Source organism: Takifugu rubripes, chromosome 1 (genome assembly GCF_901000725.2).
Source record: "Takifugu rubripes chromosome 1, fTakRub1.2, whole genome shotgun sequence".
Taxonomy (NCBI): Eukaryota; Metazoa; Chordata; class Actinopteri; order Tetraodontiformes; family Tetraodontidae; genus Takifugu; species Takifugu rubripes.
This window is the reverse complement of record NC_042285.1, coordinates 15,969,448-15,990,006: the sequence shown is the minus strand read 5'-3', so window position 1 is coordinate 15,990,006 and position 20,559 is coordinate 15,969,448. Positions and strand designations below refer to the sequence as shown.

General features: G+C 42.6%; 2 protein-coding genes across 26 annotated transcripts in view; one reads left to right on the top strand and one right to left on the bottom strand.

The window, feature by feature from the left end:
• Positions 1-41: 41 nt before the first annotated feature.
• scel (sciellin) lies at positions 42-6,694 on the bottom strand. Of its 3 annotated transcripts, XM_011606695.2 has the most exons (24): positions 6,486-6,691; positions 5,663-5,690; positions 5,301-5,370; positions 5,007-5,066; positions 4,851-4,919; positions 4,702-4,734; positions 4,560-4,595; positions 4,393-4,431; positions 4,250-4,318; positions 4,115-4,177; positions 3,452-3,520; positions 3,316-3,372; positions 2,827-2,895; positions 2,686-2,739; positions 2,571-2,612; positions 2,438-2,494; positions 2,286-2,324; positions 1,933-2,004; positions 1,796-1,849; positions 1,653-1,706; positions 1,509-1,568; positions 1,152-1,260; positions 759-861; positions 42-497 (listed from the first exon to the last, which is right to left on the bottom strand). In XM_011606695.2, exons 2-24 carry the CDS (start codon positions 5,679-5,681, stop codon positions 481-483), a joined length of 1,314 nt encoding a protein of 437 aa, XP_011604997.2. In that variant the 5' UTR covers positions 5,682-5,690; positions 6,486-6,691; the 3' UTR covers positions 42-480. The 3 variants fall into 3 exon arrangements, with proteins under 3 accessions (XP_011604997.2, XP_029703166.1, XP_029703172.1); XM_029847306.1 differs by lacking the exon at positions 5,007-5,066 and having other exon boundaries at positions 6,486-6,694; XM_029847312.1 differs by lacking the exons at positions 3,316-3,372; positions 3,452-3,520 and having other exon boundaries at positions 6,486-6,690.
• Positions 6,695-10,138: 3,444 nt separating this feature from the next.
• mycbp2 (MYC binding protein 2) overlaps positions 10,139-20,559 on the top strand; it is a 42,545-nt gene continuing 32,124 nt past the window's right edge. For 17 of the 23 annotated variants that reach the window (XM_029837395.1, XM_029837363.1, XM_029837383.1 and 14 more), the window contains exons 1-11: positions 10,140-11,012; positions 12,640-12,715; positions 16,218-16,433; positions 17,183-17,336; positions 17,468-17,664; positions 18,066-18,308; positions 18,607-18,678; positions 18,810-18,906; positions 19,041-19,117; positions 20,088-20,226; positions 20,395-20,486. In XM_029837395.1, coding sequence (XP_029693255.1) covers positions 10,729-11,012; positions 12,640-12,715; positions 16,218-16,433; positions 17,183-17,336; positions 17,468-17,664; positions 18,066-18,308; positions 18,607-18,678; positions 18,810-18,906; positions 19,041-19,117; positions 20,088-20,226; positions 20,395-20,486 — 1,647 coding nt within the window. In that variant the 5' untranslated portion in view covers positions 10,140-10,728. Of the gene's footprint in view, positions 11,013-12,639; positions 12,716-16,217; positions 16,434-17,182; positions 17,337-17,467; positions 17,665-18,065; positions 18,309-18,606; positions 18,679-18,809; positions 18,907-19,040; positions 19,118-20,087; positions 20,227-20,394; positions 20,487-20,559 lie in introns of all 23 variants that reach the window. The other 6 variants (XM_029837452.1, XM_029837351.1, XM_029837447.1 and 3 more) reach the window with 4 other exon arrangements.

Below are 20,559 nucleotides of genomic sequence, written 5' to 3'. Positions count from 1 at the left end.
AAAATTAAAATGGCAAATTCAAATATTGATTACAACAATAATTAGCAGAATCACTTTTATTGCACAAAGAACAAGCCCCCGGCCCTGAAATATCACAATACGTTGATTACATTCCATTAGAATTCCCCAGTTTTCTACATACATACACATATATGGTGATATACATGTACAGTTACATCACATGTGTGTCGAAAACCCCCTAGAAATAATCTTTCAGACTTGTGAAAAAGAATAGCTTGAGGTACAGAAATCATTGCTCACACGTCCATACGTGTGTATGCTATGATTGCTTAAAAAAACTCCAAATGTAACGAATAATGTGTAAAATGACAACCTTTTTCAGCTTCCATATAACACACAACATATAAGCACACCGTAGTCTACCTAACCCACACCATTTGCTGTAAATCTCCTTATCTTTATGCTTGTTTCTCCAGTCATGACTTGGGGGGGGGGGGGGGGGGGGGGGGGGGGGTGGAGTTAGTGTCGCCATTTCTCTGTGTGAGGAAAAATAAAATCATAATTCAAAATCAGATTTAATAAGCATAACAAGGCACATGGCATAGTTAATTGTTAAAGCTACTGTAGTACATCAACAAACAGATGACCATTATCATATTCATCAGCACTATGAAGTGTTTAAATGGGTTTTAGCTTGTGAGTGCACTTAACCCTGCTGCCTATATAGTGAGTAAGGAGAAGTGGACAAGTGTGTGATTTCAGACATGGTAAGGATTTAAATGGCTGTTTTTATATACCTCTGGTGATGTCAAAGCAGTTGTCACAGTGCACCATGCTCCTGTAGATCCACAGGCTGTCCCCAGCCTTCATGTGGCCCAGGGTGCTGTTACACACCTCACACTGCAAACACAAGCAAACACTCTGGGGGATCAATATACACACGGGCGTTCACTGTAAACAAAGAAAGAATCTCATTTCTGCTGAAGTACCGTACTCAGTGCTTCACTTGTGCTAACTAGCATATAAAATGACAAGTCAGTGTTATAGTTTGTCCTTGGTACCTCAGATAGCAGTTTTATTGTTTCTAGCTCAGTTCAGTGTATTTAATTGATTCATTTAGGCATTGAATTAAAAATGTTGATGTCATTCAAGTCAGTTTTGTGCTTAAAAGAAGAAGCAAATGTGCTGACTTTAAAGCAGGTAGCGTGACAGTTGATCTTCATCTCAGGCAGGACCATCTTGGCAGTGGCATCGAAGGGCTTGCGGCACTGGGTGCACAGGTCTTTCTCATGCACGATTCTGTTTAACAGAATAGTAAGAATATCACCAGGAAATCATCATATTGTGTTTTTAAAAAAAAATTCTATTTAATCTTCCATCATGAACGCTGGTTTATGTTAGAAATCACACTTTCTGGTCCAATGAGTCCTACTACAACTGTGGCTCAGTATTAGGAATGTGTCATTCTGTTTGGAAGAGTTTAACTTTAAATCATCAATTGTTTTTCCATAAGAAGCAAAGTTGAATAAAATTTCACACATTTTTACCTGTCAGACCTCACAGAGGAGCTCCTCGTGTAGAATGGATCTGAAAGCATGTCGTCAGACCTGCTCAGAGACATGCAGGTATCAGAGATCAGGTTACTTCACAGCATTAAGGCACATTTACATTCAACCAGTATTAGCAAATACCTGCTGGTCCTGGTTGTTATGATGGAGGATGTGGGACTTGAGATATCATTGTAACTTTAAGAGAAAGTGAAAGAAAATAACACATGTGGGGTAAAGCATTTTTAAGATGGAAAGAAAATATTAAATCTTTGCCCCCCTCTTACCTGGAGCTTGATTTGGTGTAGGAGTATCTTTTCTGGTCAGAGGTGAAGTCATCACTGCGGACAGACAGAAGGGGTGAGTGAGTCCGGCGCCTCAAGTCCTAATTTGAGGGATTTCTCAGAAAATAATGTAATCTTACCTGGGCCTGCTGCTGCTGATGGTGTAGGAGGTGGTGCGGGTGGTGGGACTGTCGTCAGTGTACGAGCTGTAGCTGCGTGTCAAACAAAGACAGTGGGGTTTCCATAAAGGACTGGTTATCAGCAGCCTCGCATCAACTTTATGTTAATTTAAAAAGAATTATCAAGAGAAAACTGAACTGCAAGCACAGGAGGAGCATGAGAATTTCACCCTGAGAGACCTGTCCTGGGCTTGAACCCAAAACCTTCCCACCGTGAAGTGACTGTGCCGACTACTCTGCACCGCTGCATCAATAAGTAAAACTTCATTTCTGAATGTTCTGAAAAAGGAACCGCGCATTCCTGGCAAGTTTACCTGCTGGTTCTACGGGTGGAGAACGAGGAGGTCTGTTCCCTGAATGGCAGAAAAGAAAATGTCAGATCAAAACAGGCTAAACTGGTTTAACTGTGATGACCGTGATACCTTTGACTGGTCTAAATGTACGAGGAATGAAAGGAGCCTCTCACCCGTTAGGAGATGTAATTGATCTAGGCAGCAGTGTGTCATACAGTTGATCCTCGGGACTATAGAGATCCAGAAATATATTAAATCTATGGTAACAGTTGCGTTAATATATATATATAAATGAAAGATTCTTACGTAGAGGGTGTCCTGGTGATGGTTGTAGTTTTAAGGTCATCCCTGGTGACAATATAACAAGGAATAATGATTTTGATCCTTTTTTTTTAAGAAGGTGGAAGTTGAGCAAACTCACTCATCAGGATTGCTTTTCACTGTCACAGTCTTTGAGGTGAAGACAGATGTTTTGCTGTAGAGACGGAACACAACTTCTTACAGTCTGATGACAGATTTCTTATATAAATCATGTTCTGTGGTGGGATTAGATGAGTCTCACCTGTCTGTGGGGGAATAATCAGTCCTGATGGTTGAGGGGAGGAGGGTGTCGTACAGCTTGTCCTCCGCACTAAACACAAACACAGGTTACGCTAGTGGTGCATTCAAGTGTTTGCTATCCTGGACAGTGTTGCATAGAATAGAAATAACACACATAACACACGTAAGTCACACAACTGCAGAAAATCTGGATTGCCAGTTAGTCGACGCATATGAAGTGACATTAAAAAGGAATTAGGGAGGGATTAATGACATGATTAATTAAAGCTGTATTACCTGTTTTTATCAGGGGATATAGATATTAGTTATTTCAGCGGTAACACTGGGAGCTTGTTGGCTCACAGGACAGGACAATATATTTTTGTAAGGTTAAAGGCTGTGAAATCTGAGTTCTGTTTTTTCCTCTCTGCTAGAAATAGTGATATTAGTGTATTTTAAAAATGTTAGTTAAGAAATGCCTCTTAGTTTACCTAATTTGGGTACGACTCACCTACTGTCAGAGATGCTACTCACTCTCACGGTCTCAGTAGAGGAGACAGTCTTTTGGCTGTGAAAAATATATCTTATTATAGCCCATAATTACTCACTCCCTGGAGTGACTGTTAAAGCTTGAATAGAAATGTCACCTGTCACTGGGTGAGAAATCCCCCTTGATAGAGGAAGGGATAAGTGTCTGGTAAAGTTTGTCCTCCGCGCTACACAGAAATACAAACAGGTGTATGATGAAGGTATTCTACTTATTATTATCTAATTATCTCTCAGTCGTTCTTTCGGTTTGTGAGTAACCTGAGTATTATGGCCTGGATTAGAGTTTTATCAGGCATTTCATTTTAGACACTTTGTTTGCAAAGCATAAAATCAGCAATTTTAACCCTTTCATGCATATGGGTGAAGACGGGGTCCACCCCTGATAAGTACCCAGCTCATCCAGGGCCCTATATAAGCATTTGGGGGTTTGGTACCTTGCTCAAGGGTACCGCGGCAGTGCTCTGATGGTGGCGCCGCCCCCTACTACCAGGACACGTTCCATGTTTTGTCCATACTTCCATGTTTTGAACCGAGAACCCTTCTGCTTTAGCTATATCAGGTAACCTAAATCAAGTGACCTCTTTTATGTTTAATGAATCAATTCTGGAGACTCATCACTGGGGTGAAGGTAGTTTTACACAGGTGATACATGCATGTATCATTTATGATGGTAACCCATCTATCGGTCCATTGACATATTGTTGATGTAAAAATATGGTGCAATATTTCTACATTATTTGTTAAGTTCCAAATATTTTTACCCTTTGCTCGAGGATTTGACTCGTTCATTGAAGGTCTGGGTGGGAGAACCAATGACAGAGGATCTGTGGGGGAAAGAAGATTAACAAAATGGCACCGACTCATTGTGTGATGAAACGATGCATTGCTTTCTCTACCTCAGGGTCTGGGTGGTGGTGGTGATGGTGGTCTCACTGGTTCCATTGTTGGTCACAGTTGTAGTTGTGCTAAAAGAGGAAAACATCTTAAAACGGAGTTCTTAAATACTGTTTTTTCCTTTTCTGGTGACTGGCATGTGCACCTGGATCTGGGTTCATCCCTGCAGGTCTGGGTTGTGTAGCTGCACAATTAAAGAAATAAAAAACAAAGCAAATTAAACTTCTATTTCTGTGAACAAAGGCTACTGACATCCTATCTCCTAGAAACAGTAAATGATGTTGCACCACTTCCACCAGTATGGAAATGTACCTTCTGGTGTAGGATAATCTGCTTGTGGGAGAGTCGCTTCAGAGGGAATATAAAATGTTTTAAGCCACATTTGCGGTCATGTCACTGAAGGCATCTTGACAGAACAGGACAAAAATGATGACTAAATAAATAATGTGCAAACCTGCTGCCCAGGTCGTCTTCGCTGGCGCTGAATCTGATAAGACAACAGGCAAGATCATGTTGTTCAGTCTGTCCTCGGCCACTTTACCTCGATTTATATTTTCTATAAGATTCCCTGGAAGGTAATAAGAGTGCGGTAAGTCCAAATACCTCTTGGCGAGGGCCTGCACAGATGCGGAGCGTGTGGAAGTAGTAGTAGTGAAGGCGTCAGGCTCAGGACTGTAGGTGAAGATAAGCCATGCTAACAGTGAGACATCACCAAAACTGCATCTATTGTTCAGGCAAAGCTGAAAGATCTGTCTATACCTCAGAGTTTCATTCGATTTGTAGTGGCTTAAAACAGAAACCCCAAAGTTGTTGTCTCGGCTAGAGGAGCGGAACCATTAAAAGATTAATTTACTGAAAACTGAAGGGGAAATGACACAGTAAGTTGACAATGGAATGTGAAAAGAAAAAAATGTCATCAAAATTTGGGTGTGACTTGTGACTTGTGTCACACCCAAATTCCCTAACTGAAGTGTCTCCTGACACAAAACGAATACCACACAACATGTAGTTTAGCTTTGCAGGTACGTCAGTAGCCGCGTTGGCAGAACTTACTCTATGATTTCATTCTCATCCTCCGCTTTCTTGATCCAGCTGCTGTCACTCAGCAGAGAGTAGCTTTTGGCTGCAGACAGAGCAATGTGATCATCTCTGATCCAAACATGACATGACATCCAAGCACAATAATCCATGTTGTTTTTCTCTATTTATCTGACATAATTCATGGTATATTTATTAATTTTGTCTACATCAGCCTTGGGCTGTGTTTCAACTGTTGCCCAACACTGTAAAACATCAACAGTAAGTGGTAGACTGACACCCTGCACACAGCAGCATGGAGGCTCTGTACAGTTAACATGGTGATATTTGGCAAAAGGAAGATTTGCACGTGTAAAAATATATTTTGGTGTACTTACATGTTGAATACTTGCTCATGTTTTTAACCTGTGGAAGGGAAATAAGAATCATTGAGATGATGAACTTGGTGGGTATTAACCACATGGTGGCACTGTGGACTGAGAGGTTTCACAATCCTGCACAGTGGAGGGAATCACGCTGCACATTCTTTCACCTTTAATTAGGCTGAAGTCACCTTTACACTGGATTAGTCGAGTAGCCTGAACTTCAGCTCAAATACAGACTCATCGCTTCAGCTGCAAACTGGTTTGTCTTGAACTCTACTGATGGGACACACCCACCATGAAAGACATTTTTTAAACACAAGGACCTGCTGCAGCCTGGAGCAACAGATTATCAGAAGAGCACATTTTGCTGCTTGAAATGTAGCCGTGTCTGATTCCTGCTGTTGGCCCGAGTGATTCTTACATGCAGCGTTAGAAACGCAAAAAGCGTTAATGAATCCACAAATATTGAAAATACACAGCCTAATAAAACAGTTCACGGTAAAATTATGTTGGTTACTCAATGGCCCACTCAAGGAAATCAGAGCTGAAGAGGAATGAAAGTGTTATATCTTATTACTGTTTGGGCTCTGCAGTTGTTTAAGTGTTAAACTTTAAATGTCCACAGTCGACCGGTCTTTCTTGAAGCTACGCACTGCTTTAGCACACTGTATGTATTAATAACAGTGTCACACAGTCTAGTTAACAGCATGTCTTGTGTCTCCAGGATCACCTGAGGACTAAGTATCCCACCTTGAAGTCAGAACTCAGTAAAATGTGGCACCTTTTTCAAAAGGACACATAAAATCTTAAAGAAGTCAAAGGCTGACATACATACCTGCAGAGACAGCTGCGACTCACTGGGCAGAAAGGCTGTAAACTCCCACTGAGCTCTCTGTCCGTCTGCCTGCACTTTACATTCACATGTCTGTGTCACACCTCTGTCTTTTAACCTTGCCGGGAGAGATTCCAAGGCCACCCAAAGGTGTGGCTTCAGACAACAATTAAAGAATGTGTTCCTCTCTACTTAGACTTCCTTGGTTTTGACATCAGAAGTGTTAATGGTACCGTCGCCTCCAAATTATTGGCCAGGTTTTTTTTTTTTTTTGAAGGAGGGAGGAGTGCTGAAAGACCTGTAAGTTGACTTACGTCATAATGAACTAGAATGGGTGTAGAGTGGGTGTACCAGGTTTCACTGGTGAGCCATTACACTCGCAGGATCAGTGACAGTAGACTTTGCTCTGTGTGGATACATTGTAATAAAGGTATCGATTACCGGGCTTAGGTCAGAGAATCAGTGCCTAAATGCCAAAAAATTGATGGCGATTACTTTCATTTGCGTGTTTAAATAACCTTTGAAAGACCCCAGACACAATTGGCTTTTCCTACATACAGATACACGGTTTATGTTATATTGATTTTTATGTTCCACAATAGTGTTTTTTTTGTTAATTTCTTCCGTAATTTAAAAGCCAAACTGGCCTTTAGGACTACAGGCAAGATCATATAGCAGACATGGGTGTGACCACGATCATACAGAAGATTGAGCCGTCAGCCAGTGACAGTAGGAGAGTAACGCCGCCATACGGGGCGGCTGGAACCTTCTCAGAGCCTTTCACTTTTTTCACATTTTGTTATGTAACCGCCTCAAGTTAAATCAAATAACCTCAAATGTTCTCTATTGTCTACAGACAATACTCCAGAATGGCAACATAAAAACAGCATTACTGAACTGACACCAGTGGCTTCAGTCTTGACTCAGTATTTTGTTGAAGCACCTGTGGCAGCAGTTGCAGCCTCCAGTCTTCTGAAGTCTTTAAACCTGAGGATTTGTGGATATTCTCTCATTCTTCTCTGCGGATTGTTTCAAGGCCTCTCGGGCGGGATGGAGGCCATTGGTGGACATTTTCAGATCCCTCCTGAGAGGTCAGATTGGGGGTCAGGTCACCATCATGGCTGTCAGTCATCAACATTCACAGCCATCCCTGAGGAACTCTTGCCTCATCTCGGCTGGGTTTAGACTCAGTGTATCTTTGAAAGGTGGACATTCAGCCCAATCTGTTTGGTTTCCTCTAAGTATGATGCTTAGAATCCAGCTTAAAGCTCGGAAAACAAGAATGAATTCCACATGAGCTTTTAGATGTCTCCCACTGGAGGGACGCTTCTCCCTGCGAGGACACACTAAAAAGTCTCAGATGGTTGAGTGCTGCAGTGAAGGTTGACCTTCAGGAACCTTCTTCCATCTGCAGCTCAGCCAGAGTGACCTCTGGGTTCATGCTCACGTCTCGTACTGAGACCCTTTTCCCCTCAGATGGCTCAGGTTGGACACTCAGCTCTGACAAGAGTCCTGGTTGGTCCAAACTTCTCCCATTTCAGAATGATGGAGGCCACGGTGACCTTAGGAACCATCAGTGCTGCAGAAATGCTTTGTTAGCCTGGATCCAGTCCAGTCTCTCAGCTCTGGAGGAAGCTCAGAGGTTTGTTTTATAATCTGATATTATCAGCTGTGAGACCTTACACAGACATATGTGTGTAGTAGTAGTAGTAGTAGTAGTAGTAGTAGTAGTAGTAGTAGTAGTAGTAATAATAATAATAATAATAATAATAATAATAATAAGCAAGAAGACTATGAGAGACTCTAAGTACTGATCAGATATAGAAACAGTGGAAGCGTGAATTGACCCATCATGATGGAATGACTGGATTGGCAGCTCAAAACATATAACTTATTAAATGATCTACATAACCTGTTCTACTTTAGCAGAAACCAGATGTAAATGAGCAGGAAAGTCAACACAACAGCTTTGATGATTTGGATTCCAGATGTTTTATTAATATAGTTTTGTAACACAGACCAGACCAGTTCAGTTCTTTTAAGATTTGGGGACAGTTTCATTAACTTTGACTCACCAGACCAGCAGTTTTGACCTGATTACAGATCACTGCTGTAGAAAATACCTCAGAGTAAAAATAAAACAATAAAAATGATTAATTTCCAGGTCACTCTTTAAAGTAATAGCTCAAAAAAATGGATCAGTTTTTAGCCTCACTGAGGAAATTCACTCACACTGGATGTGAAGATTAAAAAAGAGGCTTTGCTGCCGCCACGTCCTCCCCTCAGACAAAATAAATACTTTACGTTGTAAAAGAAATCAGCATCATTGACACTGTGAGACGTAGTGTTGCACATTAGCAGTATGCAGCATAAGCCGGACATGTTTGTAGTCACTGACGGATGCTGAGCAGAGGTAAATGTCGTGATATTCCTCCCTGGATATCTCAGCTCACCCATCGTGATTCCTCGTGTTTGATAACACAGATATTTAGAAGCCTTAGTTGTTCTTCTATTTCCTAAAAGCTCCTATTCAGGGTTTAGATTAATTAGTCTGCTTTCTGTGCGTGAGGCGCCCAGAAAGGTGCCTTTCCTCCCGATTCCGTCTTAACCAGCTTGGCTGTCTTGCTCGTCACATCTTTTTCAAGGCCGGTGGTTTGCTTCCCGTCTCTACTGTCTTTAGCTGCCGATGCACAACAGAGCCGAGACAAGCTGGGGTCAAATGAGCCACCTCTGGATGAGGGTGCATCCTCTTGGACCAAACCACCCATTAGGCCCCTGAACAGAAAGCACAGATATCCTGCAGCAGATGGATTTCAATAAAGGCCATGTCCTCGCTGATACCCCTTTTAGGACAGTCTCCCAAGTTGGTGATGCTCGGCGGGCTGTCATCACTGATACATCCATCCCGTGAAGGCTTCCTGGGTTGCTATGAGAAGAGACGGCAGACCCACCCCTCTGTTGTCATTGGGCCATTGCACTGTTCCTCGGCCAATAAATCACCGCTTAGGCTTGTGTATGTTGTATTTCCCTGCGCAGTCACATCCACACTCGTGCATTTGTCTCCGTATATGCAAAAATGAAAGAGGGAGACGGTGAATTTGCTGCAGATGGGGGATGTGTTGCTGCTGCAGGTTCCACAGCATGCGTCAGTGACGGGCGCTTGTGCTGTTTGCACCACAGTGCGTCCACCTTTGCAATGTTTTGACTGCTGTCTCCCTCCCAGCGTGATCAGCTCTGCACAGACTGCTCCTCCTACACGCTTGTCCCTGACGGGGACTAAAAAAAGTCTAAACATCATTTTTATCACCGTCCATGTTTGGTTCCACTGAATGTGAAGGTGTAGCATAGTTCAACCAGTTCTTACTACACACCCTGATCATGGGGGACCTTTTTTAGCTTTGTAAATGCCTTCTGATCTGAAACATCTGTGCCTTTATTAACCAAAATGACTGGATCCATTGTGATAACTGGAGTTGTGGTTTGGCACATCATCACCAAGCAAACCTTGGCCCAAGATTGGGCTATTCCTTATAATCACAACGCTGTTTACATCCAAAACGAGGCAGGAATAGCTTCTATAAATCATGGCACCAAGCAGATTAGAATGGGAGGTGTCTCTCAAACCTCTGTGAATCAAAGACCTTGGTGCAACCGTGCACGGCCTGCAAGCAAAAGATAGATCCTGCGCTCTCATGTGCTGCTGTCATTTTTTTTTCAGCAGCAGCAGCAGCAGCGACGTCTAAAGCAGCATGGTATCCGCTCCAGTAAATCAATGACAGCATCGCCGGTTATAGTCGCATGAAGATATCCCGGCATGCCAGCGACGCAGCCCTCAGCCAGGGAGGGGAGCGAGGATGGAGCTAAGATGGCAGCCCGAGTAAGGGTGCTGCCTCTCTGGGGTCAAGCAGCATTCAAGGGACGGTTGTCTTCGATGCCCGACGCAGCGATTCCTGGAAATTAGTGCGTTGACGAGGAAGTTGTGATGGCTGGACGACACCTATTTTGTGGGGACAAGCACCGTTTCCAGGCTGCGGTAGGATCGCAGGAGCGAGCGCGGTAGCTGCACCACGGTTTTGCGCTCGTCATAACCGAGGATCGCGGATGCTAATTGTGGGATTTGTTGCTGCAGGAAGTGGACAAAATACTGTGACGTGGAAAAATTGACGTGAAGCGGTTCGCATCTGATGGCTAGACACGGTCTAGCTGTGTTATTATTTGTGTGATTTATGCATTGTTCTCCAAAACGATGATGTGTGCTGCTGCTGCGGCAGCGCCGGCGGCCGCCGGTGGTGGAGGGATCCTGTCTTCCTCATCACCGTTGATGGGACTGGGAGTCAGGGTCGTTTCTGGAGCAGGAGCCGACCTTTCTACGATTGGTACTGGAATGGGTTCTTGCCCGACACCCGGAGCCCAGTCGGACTGTCGGACTCGGTACCAGCTTTTACTCTCAGGGCGAGCTTTGGCCGATAAATACAGACGGATTTACACCTCAGCTATTAATGATAAAGAGCAAGGGATAAATCAAGGAAGGTAAGTGTCAAACGTAGAATATAAAGATATTTCAGACGCCAGTCTGTCATTTGTGAGGCCAAGTAAGCTGGCGACATAAGCGTTAACCCTCGCTTAGCTGCACGCTAGTTAACACCACCTACACCGATGTGGTGTATTGGCGATGTTTGAGCTACTCAGAATTGTGTCACACACCTAATTCGTCCGATTGCGACAGCAATTTACATTGCAATTGTTTTAAACCCCAATATTTCCATCCACATTTGTTGCAGGGTGCAATGTATCATTTCGTTTTGACTTCCCTAGCTTATCTGAGTCAGCTAAGCTAACGCTGCGTTATTCCAACCTTGTGGGGATGGTTTACGTACTAGCTGTCTTTGACAACGTGGTTTATGAAACATTGGCAAGAAATCAAAAATCCAAATCAGTATTCGCGTGTACTGTAATAACTCAAAAACCCATATGTGTTTAGCGGTATCCAGAGCAATATAATCCGCTAGCTGTCAGGACCGTTTCAATGTTTTGGGCAATTGCTTTTGCGTGTGCTTGCTAGATGCTAACTGATATACTGCTGGCAGCCCATAATGATCGTGTATTTTATTTTCCGTTTTGTGATATTTAACAAGGCGCCAATTCTCGCCATAGAATCCGCCGCCAAACAGCTTGATCAGCACAATTAGTTGTGTTTTATATGGGTTTAGGCCCAGCGACGTCACTGTTTCGTTAGCTAGTTACTGACGTTGAGGGCATCAGCCCATCCCCAGGTTCATCTAAAATCAGATTTGGTTATTTTCCCCCCACTGCAAATGAAACCAAAAGGACATTTAAACACGTCGGGATATCGTTGCATTTCACCCTGGCACGTAAGCTTGGTGACTCGGGGGGGGTTAAACTCCTTTGCTTTTCTGGCAAAACAGGGCAATGGAGTTACGTCACTCCGCCCAGGTTGTGGACTGAGCTGCAGCATCCGCCCCAACAAATGACACTTTATTCCAGATTTACCGCTTCATATAGATCAATTCACGCTGAAATGCACTGGTGTTTATTAAGTTCTGTAGCGCCAGGCTCCTTTTGCAACCTGCACTCAAATTAAGACATAGGAGTGACACGGAGCGCCCTCAGGAGCACATTTGGGTGCTACTTTGGGATGGTGACAAGGTCTTAGCACATGTCAAATGCAATCTAAATTAACCACATACAATCTAGTTATTTATAAGACCATTAGAAAAACAGCAGGTTGGCAGCAGAATCAGGACCCTCCCTCCCTATGTAGACAGTTTCATTTAACATGGGTCGGCGCCACCCAGTCACCTTTATTGGCAGCAGTCTCACCTTTGACCTCATCCCACGTAAGTTCCATTTGTCTCAAACTGCGGTGGCGTGCATTAAGAACTGTATTACTTTCACCTTTCTTCATAACAATCTCAAGCAACGGAGCAACTTGCACAGCCGTGGTGTTGACTGGTGATCTGGGGTCAATATTTAAAAGATCATTTCTCAAATGAGGGTGGAGGAGGATGGCTGGCTCACGTCGTCTCCTTGACTTTCTTTGAAAACGAAAGAAAGTACCTTGAAATACGTGTTTTGCTGTAACCATCAGCGAAGCGTGCAGGGCATGGAAAAACTGAGTGTTGCTGTTTGCTTTCAGGGGAAAGAAGGCTTTGAGTAAGAAGAAGCTGAAAAGGCGACAGAAAGTCAAGTCAAAGGTCAAATCCCGAACAAAGGTGAGCAACGACCCAGCCGTCCCTCGGCAAAGCGATGTGTTCTAAACTCTGTGATCTGACAGTTGCATTCCGACGTCACCTGACACATTAGACCATTACACATAATGACTCCACTCCATTTAATTGCTTTTAAAACTGCTCTGATTGCAATTTCACTTTTTTTTTTTTTTTAACCAGGGGTAGTGCTGAATGTCATAAAACGGGATTGTCTAATTGCGTTGGCTACGCTCGCACCGGTCATGTGACAGCAGCTACTAGTAATCAGGTGAAAGCTGCTGTCTCCAAAAGGCTGAAATGGAGGCAGCTCTGTGGAAGAGAACTGTCCTTGTAAAATACTCCAGATACCAAAGAATAAAACCTTCCTATTCTGATCATTCTTTCTGCTCGGTGAAACCATTTTAATGCTAAATTCCTCTCAGGGTTACTACAACATCAAAGATAAAGGTTCCTTTAGCTGCCTGTCGGCTGCTTTCGGCATGAAAGCTTCGATACTTTTTGTTATGTTATTTTAACAGTTCGCCGCGCTTTGACAATTGTAAACTACTAAACATTAAGCAGGAATAATGTACATATTCTTATTTAGCATCGAATAATTATGTCTGTATAATTTTATGATGAGCTGTATGTTGTGTAAAACCTTCCCTGGGTTTGAAGAGATTCCTTTTAAAATTCTAATAGTTATTTCCCCTTTCTTTAACTTGCCTTTAGCCTCTTCAGTCAGTAATTCCTGAAGTCTGATGATAAAAATGTATATGTATTATTATGTTTATTATTTATTAGTCTGCATTCAAGAAGGCCAAAGTGGAATGGCACTTATTTTTTATATCTATATTTTTGCAAATGTCTTTTTAAATAAATAACCTGTAACCCACACAGCTGCGTCGCAGCTGATAATAAGAGGATGAAAAGCAAACACGAGGTCACAGACTGGACCGGTCAGTGGGGCTGAGCTCCACTGACCGACTGACTGAGATCCTGTGTGCAGGTCCAGAAGGTCCACTGTCCCTGCTGGACCAGTCTGAGCTTTTAGTGTCCAGATGGACGTCTGTCGTCAGGAAAAGACGCCTGAATCTGATCCCACCAACACGGGATTGAACTTTTAAAGTGAATCCAATCAATAGTTTCAGTTCTGTTGTTGATTTTTGTTGTTTTTCCCGTTCTATTGTTTACATATGTACGATTCAGCAGAGCAATTTCAGATGATTTCTTCTCCACAGTTGGGGTGGGATTGACCCACAGTGACAGATCCTAAAGGTTGTCAGTGTCAGTCACTCTGTTTGTCAGTATTAGAAGGGCAGTGCAACAATGTTTTCCTCTACATTTTAATCAACATGTTACTCCCAAGCAGACAACACCTCAGAGAAATATGCTCAGGTTGGTGGTGACTATAAAGCCTGTCTGTATAAGTTGTTTGTAAAATAGATGACATCTTGAACGCAGTTATTTGACTGGTCTTGATTTTATGCTCGTGTTTATCACATGTTTACATGTTCAGCTGATCCGCGACAAGTGAGGCGCTATTTTGGGTTCTCCAATTGGACTGAAGGTCTTGTGTGTCTTTAACTGCTAAAAGGTGAAGGAGATTAGTGTAAAAGCAAGAACCATCCTCTTTGTTCAAGGGCTGCAAACTAGATTATTACTTAGCCCCTATAATGAAGCTCCAGTATCATTTAAGAATGAGTGATGCAAACGTTGTTGGTTCAATCCCTGAGCGAGACCACAAATCCCAAAATAGCCCCTGGAGCTGTGTCTTTGGTGTGTAAATGTGATTAAATTGTGTTCTCCATGAGCTCCCCCCCCCCCCCGAGTCTCTGTCACCGGGGCGTGAATGTGGAAAACAGACATATCTTAAAATACCTGAAATGGTTGAAGATGAGTAGAAAAGTCCACGATCACGATCTGTAATCACGCCGATGTGTCTGATCAGAATGGAAGTCCACATCGACCATGTGACACTGGTGCTCATGAAGGTTCTTATCACGAGCTGAGATAACGGTGATGATTTTGTATGCTATGTAAATTCCAGCTCTGGTGACCAATGAGCGTGATTAAAACGTGGCGTGATCTTGTGTCTCTGGTGCGAGGTGGTCGGGTGTCCGACCTGAAGGCGGCGGGCAGCTGTGGTCAGGTGCTGGCGGTGCCATTCACACATGAATCCTGACTGATGGATTGACACTCGGGAGTGGCTCTGGCTTGGGCACGATGGCCTGTTGCTAAGCAACTTAATGTTTTCCCACATCACCACACTGACGCCGTCCTGTTTCCATTTCCTTTAATCAAGCTCATATTAGTCGGGATGAAGGTTATTTATTTATTTTTTGCTTTAGTATTTAAAGGGGTGTGACAGATTTGATCCTCTTGTTTTGAAATAATAGATAAAAAACAGTTATTTTGACACACAAATGGTCAGAAATGCCTATTTTTTATACCAGTGAGAAGATCTCAAGGGGGAGATGTTAGGGCACCTTCAGAGCACTGCCGAGGTACCCTTGGGCAAGGCACTGACCCCTCAAATGCTCACACAGGGCCCTTCCTTCGCCCATATGCAGCTCAGGCAGGCTCCAGCACCTTCCCGCTGACCCGGCCCTCCACATGTCACCCTACAGATATGTGTTGCTCCCCGTTGTGGACGCGCCCATTCCAAACCATTTAAAAGCCCCTATAGTGCAGTTACTGTACATTCCAAATATGATTTACCCTTATGATTAATATTGTTTTGAATTGTCAGTTTCCTATAGACTCTAAATTCACAGTGAAGGTGGGAAACCTGCTCTCATTGTGGTTTGCATTGAAAAGACAAATCATGAAAGGGTTATATTTTAATGTTTGATGTATATTTTGGGTACAGCGATTTTTCATCATTGAAAATATTGTATGTATAAAAGCAAATGGTAACGGCTTGGAATTTTTGCCCCAGATACTCCAGTTTTACCATGTAATTATTCTGGTCTTTAATAGTCCACCCTCTAATTCCCGTCCCCTCCCAAGAAACCCGTTTTGAGTCCAAGGTCTGGTTTTTTTTGTTTCTGTTTTGCTTTCTGTTAGGGCTGCTGCTTTCCAGGCACTGTTCCCCTCGCCTGTCACTTTGTCATAAATCACATTTCTGCAGCACGACGGGAGCGTAATACACAGATGAGAGGGCAGAAAATATAAATATATATATTTTTTTCAAGCTCAAAACCAAATCCTTTCTTCAAATGGATGACATCACCCATCTTGTATGTAATAACAGAGCAGCAAGACACACTTGATCAATAGGATTCTCCAAAGGTTGCAGCACCGAACAGGACAGAAAAATACTTTCCCTTCCATAACATGTTCAGAAAACATCGTGCAGTTTTTAAAAATCATGGTACCGGAGATTACTGAGTTAAAATGTGCACTATAAGAGAGGAAAGACCTGATGAAGCACACCTCACAATTTCTGTGGCCGTCAGTTTTTACTCCCACTTTTATTTTTGCCTTGTTGATGCTAATCAAGCGCTCTGTGTCTGATCCGCAGGGTGAGTGTCTAGATGGAGCCCTCTTTGTGCCTGACATCAAGCTGCACAGCAACCCGTCAGCGTTCAACGTCTATTGCAACGTGCGGCACTGCGTGCTGGACTGGCAACAAAGAGAGGCCTCCCTGGCGCTGGCTTCCAGGAGCTCGGTGCAGAGCGGGGACTCTGACAGCGAGGAGGAGGAGGAGTACCGGGAGCCAGCTGTGAAGCTGCCAAAGGTACGGGCAGGGAGCGCGTTTGGCTGTCTTTAATGGCACTACCAGTGTATCAAGGAGAGGGCGGGTCTTTACCGGAGGGATTGAGCACCAGAGGAATGTATACAGCATTCAGTCTCTAAATCACAGAAATATCTGGCGCTACTTTAAGACATTTTGTCTTGTCAGGAGTCCAGCTTGTGATTTTCTTTTCTCAGATTCCTCTTTCTTTACAAGCCTGGCACTCTGTAAATAATTCTTTACAGTTTGCAGTTGTTTGTACCTAACTTTCTTTAATCAAGGCATTACTGAAAATGAAAATACATGCTGGTTAACCTGCCTATTGCCCATATTTGATTAGTTGACTAACACAATGTGTGACTGAGTCATGCGATACTTGAAATTGTAGTTGATGTTATTGGAAATTTAAAAAAAAAAATGATACTGGTGCCATTTGTGTGACAGAGCAGCATTTCTTTTTAAATTGATGATCTGAAACAGGTGGGGAATTGTGACGTTGTCACGTTACTTATATAAATGGTGCAGCCATCCCCATATAGTCTTCACACACCCCCATGTTTAAAAACATTAATTGTACAGCTTAGTGAGAACATTTTACGATTCTTTAGTAGACTGTAGTTTTACACTTGAGTATTCATAACGTGTGCTTTGATTTCACCATTGTTATTTGAGAAGCAGTTATTATTTTGAGACTTCTGAAAAGAAAAATTAGCGATGGATTTATGGGTTTTTGACTGTATGTTCATGTGCAGATCATCGGCATTGGCCTGTGCGGCGTGTTTGAGCTGATTAAGGAGACTCGGTTCTCTCACCCATCTCTGTGCCTGCGTAGCCTGCAGGCCTTATTGGACATGCTGCAGGGGCAACAGCCTGAGGGTTTTCAGACTGAACCTCCTGATGTTCTGGGTAAGGCTGAGATTATTTGTGTAAACTGTGTATTAAAAGGGGAAACAAAATCTTTATTGAGCTGATTAATATGCCTTCATTTATACACCACATTCTGTATCATCTGGCAATTTTCTTTTTTTCCTTTTCAGAGTCTCTTTTTCAGTTGTTGTTGGAGACCACCGTGCGGAGCACAGGCCCAAATGACCCAACAGGACAGGCCATCACTGCCCTGTCCTGCGCCTGCCTCTTCAGCCTGGTGGTAGCCTGGGGAGACACTGGTAAAATCCTCCAGGCAGTTTCTGCAATCCTCACCAATAATGGCAGCCATGCATGCCAGACAATACAGGTAAATAACCAGTTTAAATGGAACAGATTATGATACAGTACAGATACGTTATTCTGCTGTAGCCTTGTGCATTTATTCAAAACAGTCTAGTGCTTTGTCTCCTGTTTGGCTGCCCGTCTCCTAACCCCCACACTATGAATCACCTTAATGGCTGGCAGCCTGTCAGGAAGACATATCTTGCATGCTTTATGTATGAGTGAGCAGTGTATACAGTAATGTGTGTTACACCGCCATAGTGATTATAAATCTATGAAGGTGAATTTAAGTGAAAGAAGAAATTGCACCACACCTACCCTGTGGAAGAAAGAAAAATATAACCTTTGGTGAAATTGTGTTGCCAGTTGCTCTTTTAAATGCCACCTTAGGTATTTACAAACCTACTGTCTTTAAACTCCTACCAGGTTCCAACCATACTGAATGCACTACAGAGGAGTGTCCAAGCTGTGCTGGTTGGAAAAATTCAAATTCAAGATTGGTTTGGAAATGGCATCAAACGTGCAGCCCTAATGAACAAGTGGGTCCTCAAGGAGGTGGCCATTGATGAGGATGAACACTGCCTTTTACAGACTGATGGGTCCTTCCTGTATTTGCTGTGCAAAGATGGTCTCTACAAAGTGGGTTCTGGCTACAGCGGCACTGTCAGGGTACGTCACATGATTAGTTTAGCCATTAAAAGATATTGTGAGTTTTGCGTTGGCATTTTTGTTTTCAGCTGCCTGTTTAATACTCGCACCAATAGTTTAAAATATAAAGACTTAATAAAAGCGGGCATTGCAGTGTTCCGGCACTTTTGGATGATGTGAGGATGAGAAATCATAGTATGACAAGCTCTGTCATAACTGACATTTTGCAATAAATGTCAGTAAAACGACATCAAAAAGACCTTTAAAACTTTTGTCAGTGTTTGTGCTCATCGTTGCGTGTGTTATTAAATCTTCACAGGGCCATGTGTACAACTCCACATCTCGTGTCAGGAACCGAACGGATAAACGATCGTGGTTGGGATTTGCTCAGGTAGTGTTTTTTCCTATGTAATTTGAATTCATGTTGCATGTGTTTAAACCGAAAAAACAGATATTAAAACATGTTATTATCACAAAGGTTGCATTAAGAACATTGTCACTATGATGATTTTGTGCCTTTAGGGCTATTTGTTGTATCGGGACACAAGTAACCACACTTTGACAGCCATTAAGATCAACCCTGAGACTCTGGATCCTGAAGGGTCTGTCATTATGCCAGGTACGAACATAACGCATATTGCTTTTGTATTAGATGGAAACTTAAATACATCACATATATAAGTTAGCCAGCAAAATGGAACGCAGCAGAACACTATATAATTATATATTAATTTACATTTGTTTTCTTGGAAGGTCAACATGGTCAAGATGGGCAGAATATTATCTTCACTGATGGAGAATACATAAACCAGATTGCTGCCTGCAAAGATGTAAGTATCTTAGTTTATTTTGAGATTATCTGTGATTGAGATGCATGTAGTGGTGTCACATTTTCATCACTGTACATATTTATTTGGTTGTTTGTTTATGTAATTTTAATATATTAGAAAAGGCTTGACCTATTCCTGGTGTCATTTCACTTGGATGGAATTGTAGATCATCTGTCCGTTGTTATCAGTGTGAAGGACCTACAGCTGATCACCAGCTGTGCCTCAGTGTCAAGTGTTGCTGTGTCCTGTGGTTATGGGTGTGGCTGTGAGTGGGAGTGACACCAGATGTGCCTAGAGTTAATATTCTCAGCTTTTAACTGCTCAAACATTCTATACTGTGAATTGGATTTGGGCGATGAGAGACCCACGTCATGTCTGCCATTGCACATGCGCATGGAAGTCCATCTGTTGGGTGAGACCGTTGGAATGGAGAGCCCTCAGAAGTCAGGGTGCTGCAGTGTATCGAATGCTCCACAGACCACATACTGTATTAACGGCTGTGAGGGATTATTATTAGGTAGTATTTTAAAAGGTGCTTTTTCCGTGGTCTACCTGCCATCATCTGTGTAGAATCCACATAGTTAAAACAACAGTGTACAATGGGTTCTCATTATTTTCTCACCAGATTGTCTTTTTAGCTTTTTCCTTTCTTTAAATCTCCACTAATTCGTATGTTGTGATTGATCCACAATTTTAATAGATGTCTCATCATTCATACTATTAAGATAAATTGATGTTCAATTCATTTTGGCCGTAATGGTGTGTTATGTGACTCTGTCAATGATGCAGCCATGACATAATCCCAAATTATCCAACTATAGGCTTCGGTTGGTAGATGCAATCTTAATGTTGGTTTGACACAATCTTTTTACCACTATAGCTGAGTGCACACACTTCAGAAATTCAGAAATCATGAACAGTTACAGTATGTCATGAATCACTTTCTTTCTGTCGGCTGTGGCTTCTACAGGATGGTTTTGTGGTACGGATCTATACCATGAGTTCTGACCCAGCCCTGCAGCAGGAGTTGCAGCTGAAGCTGGCAAGGAAATGTCTGCATGCCTGTGGGATTTCTCTCTTTGACCTGGAGAAGGACCTCCACATTATCAGTAAGTGACTGAAAATATAACGGCAATGTTGTTGTCAGTGGCTTCTTTACTTGGATTTGTACATTTCATATCGTGTTATTGCTGCATCACAAATTTTCCAAATATCACATTGAAAGAAAGAAACATGCACTTCCAACCTTGTGACTTTATCTATTTGGTTGTAAATAGAATGTTGCTTCTCAGGCACAGGCTTCGATGAAGAGGCTGCATTGATTGGAGCTGGCAGGGAGTTTGCTCTGATGAAAACAGCTTCAGGAAAGGTGAGCATGAACATCTCCTAAAATGTTTAACACACAGTAAAGTTGGAATATTACCCTACTAGATTTTGTCTAG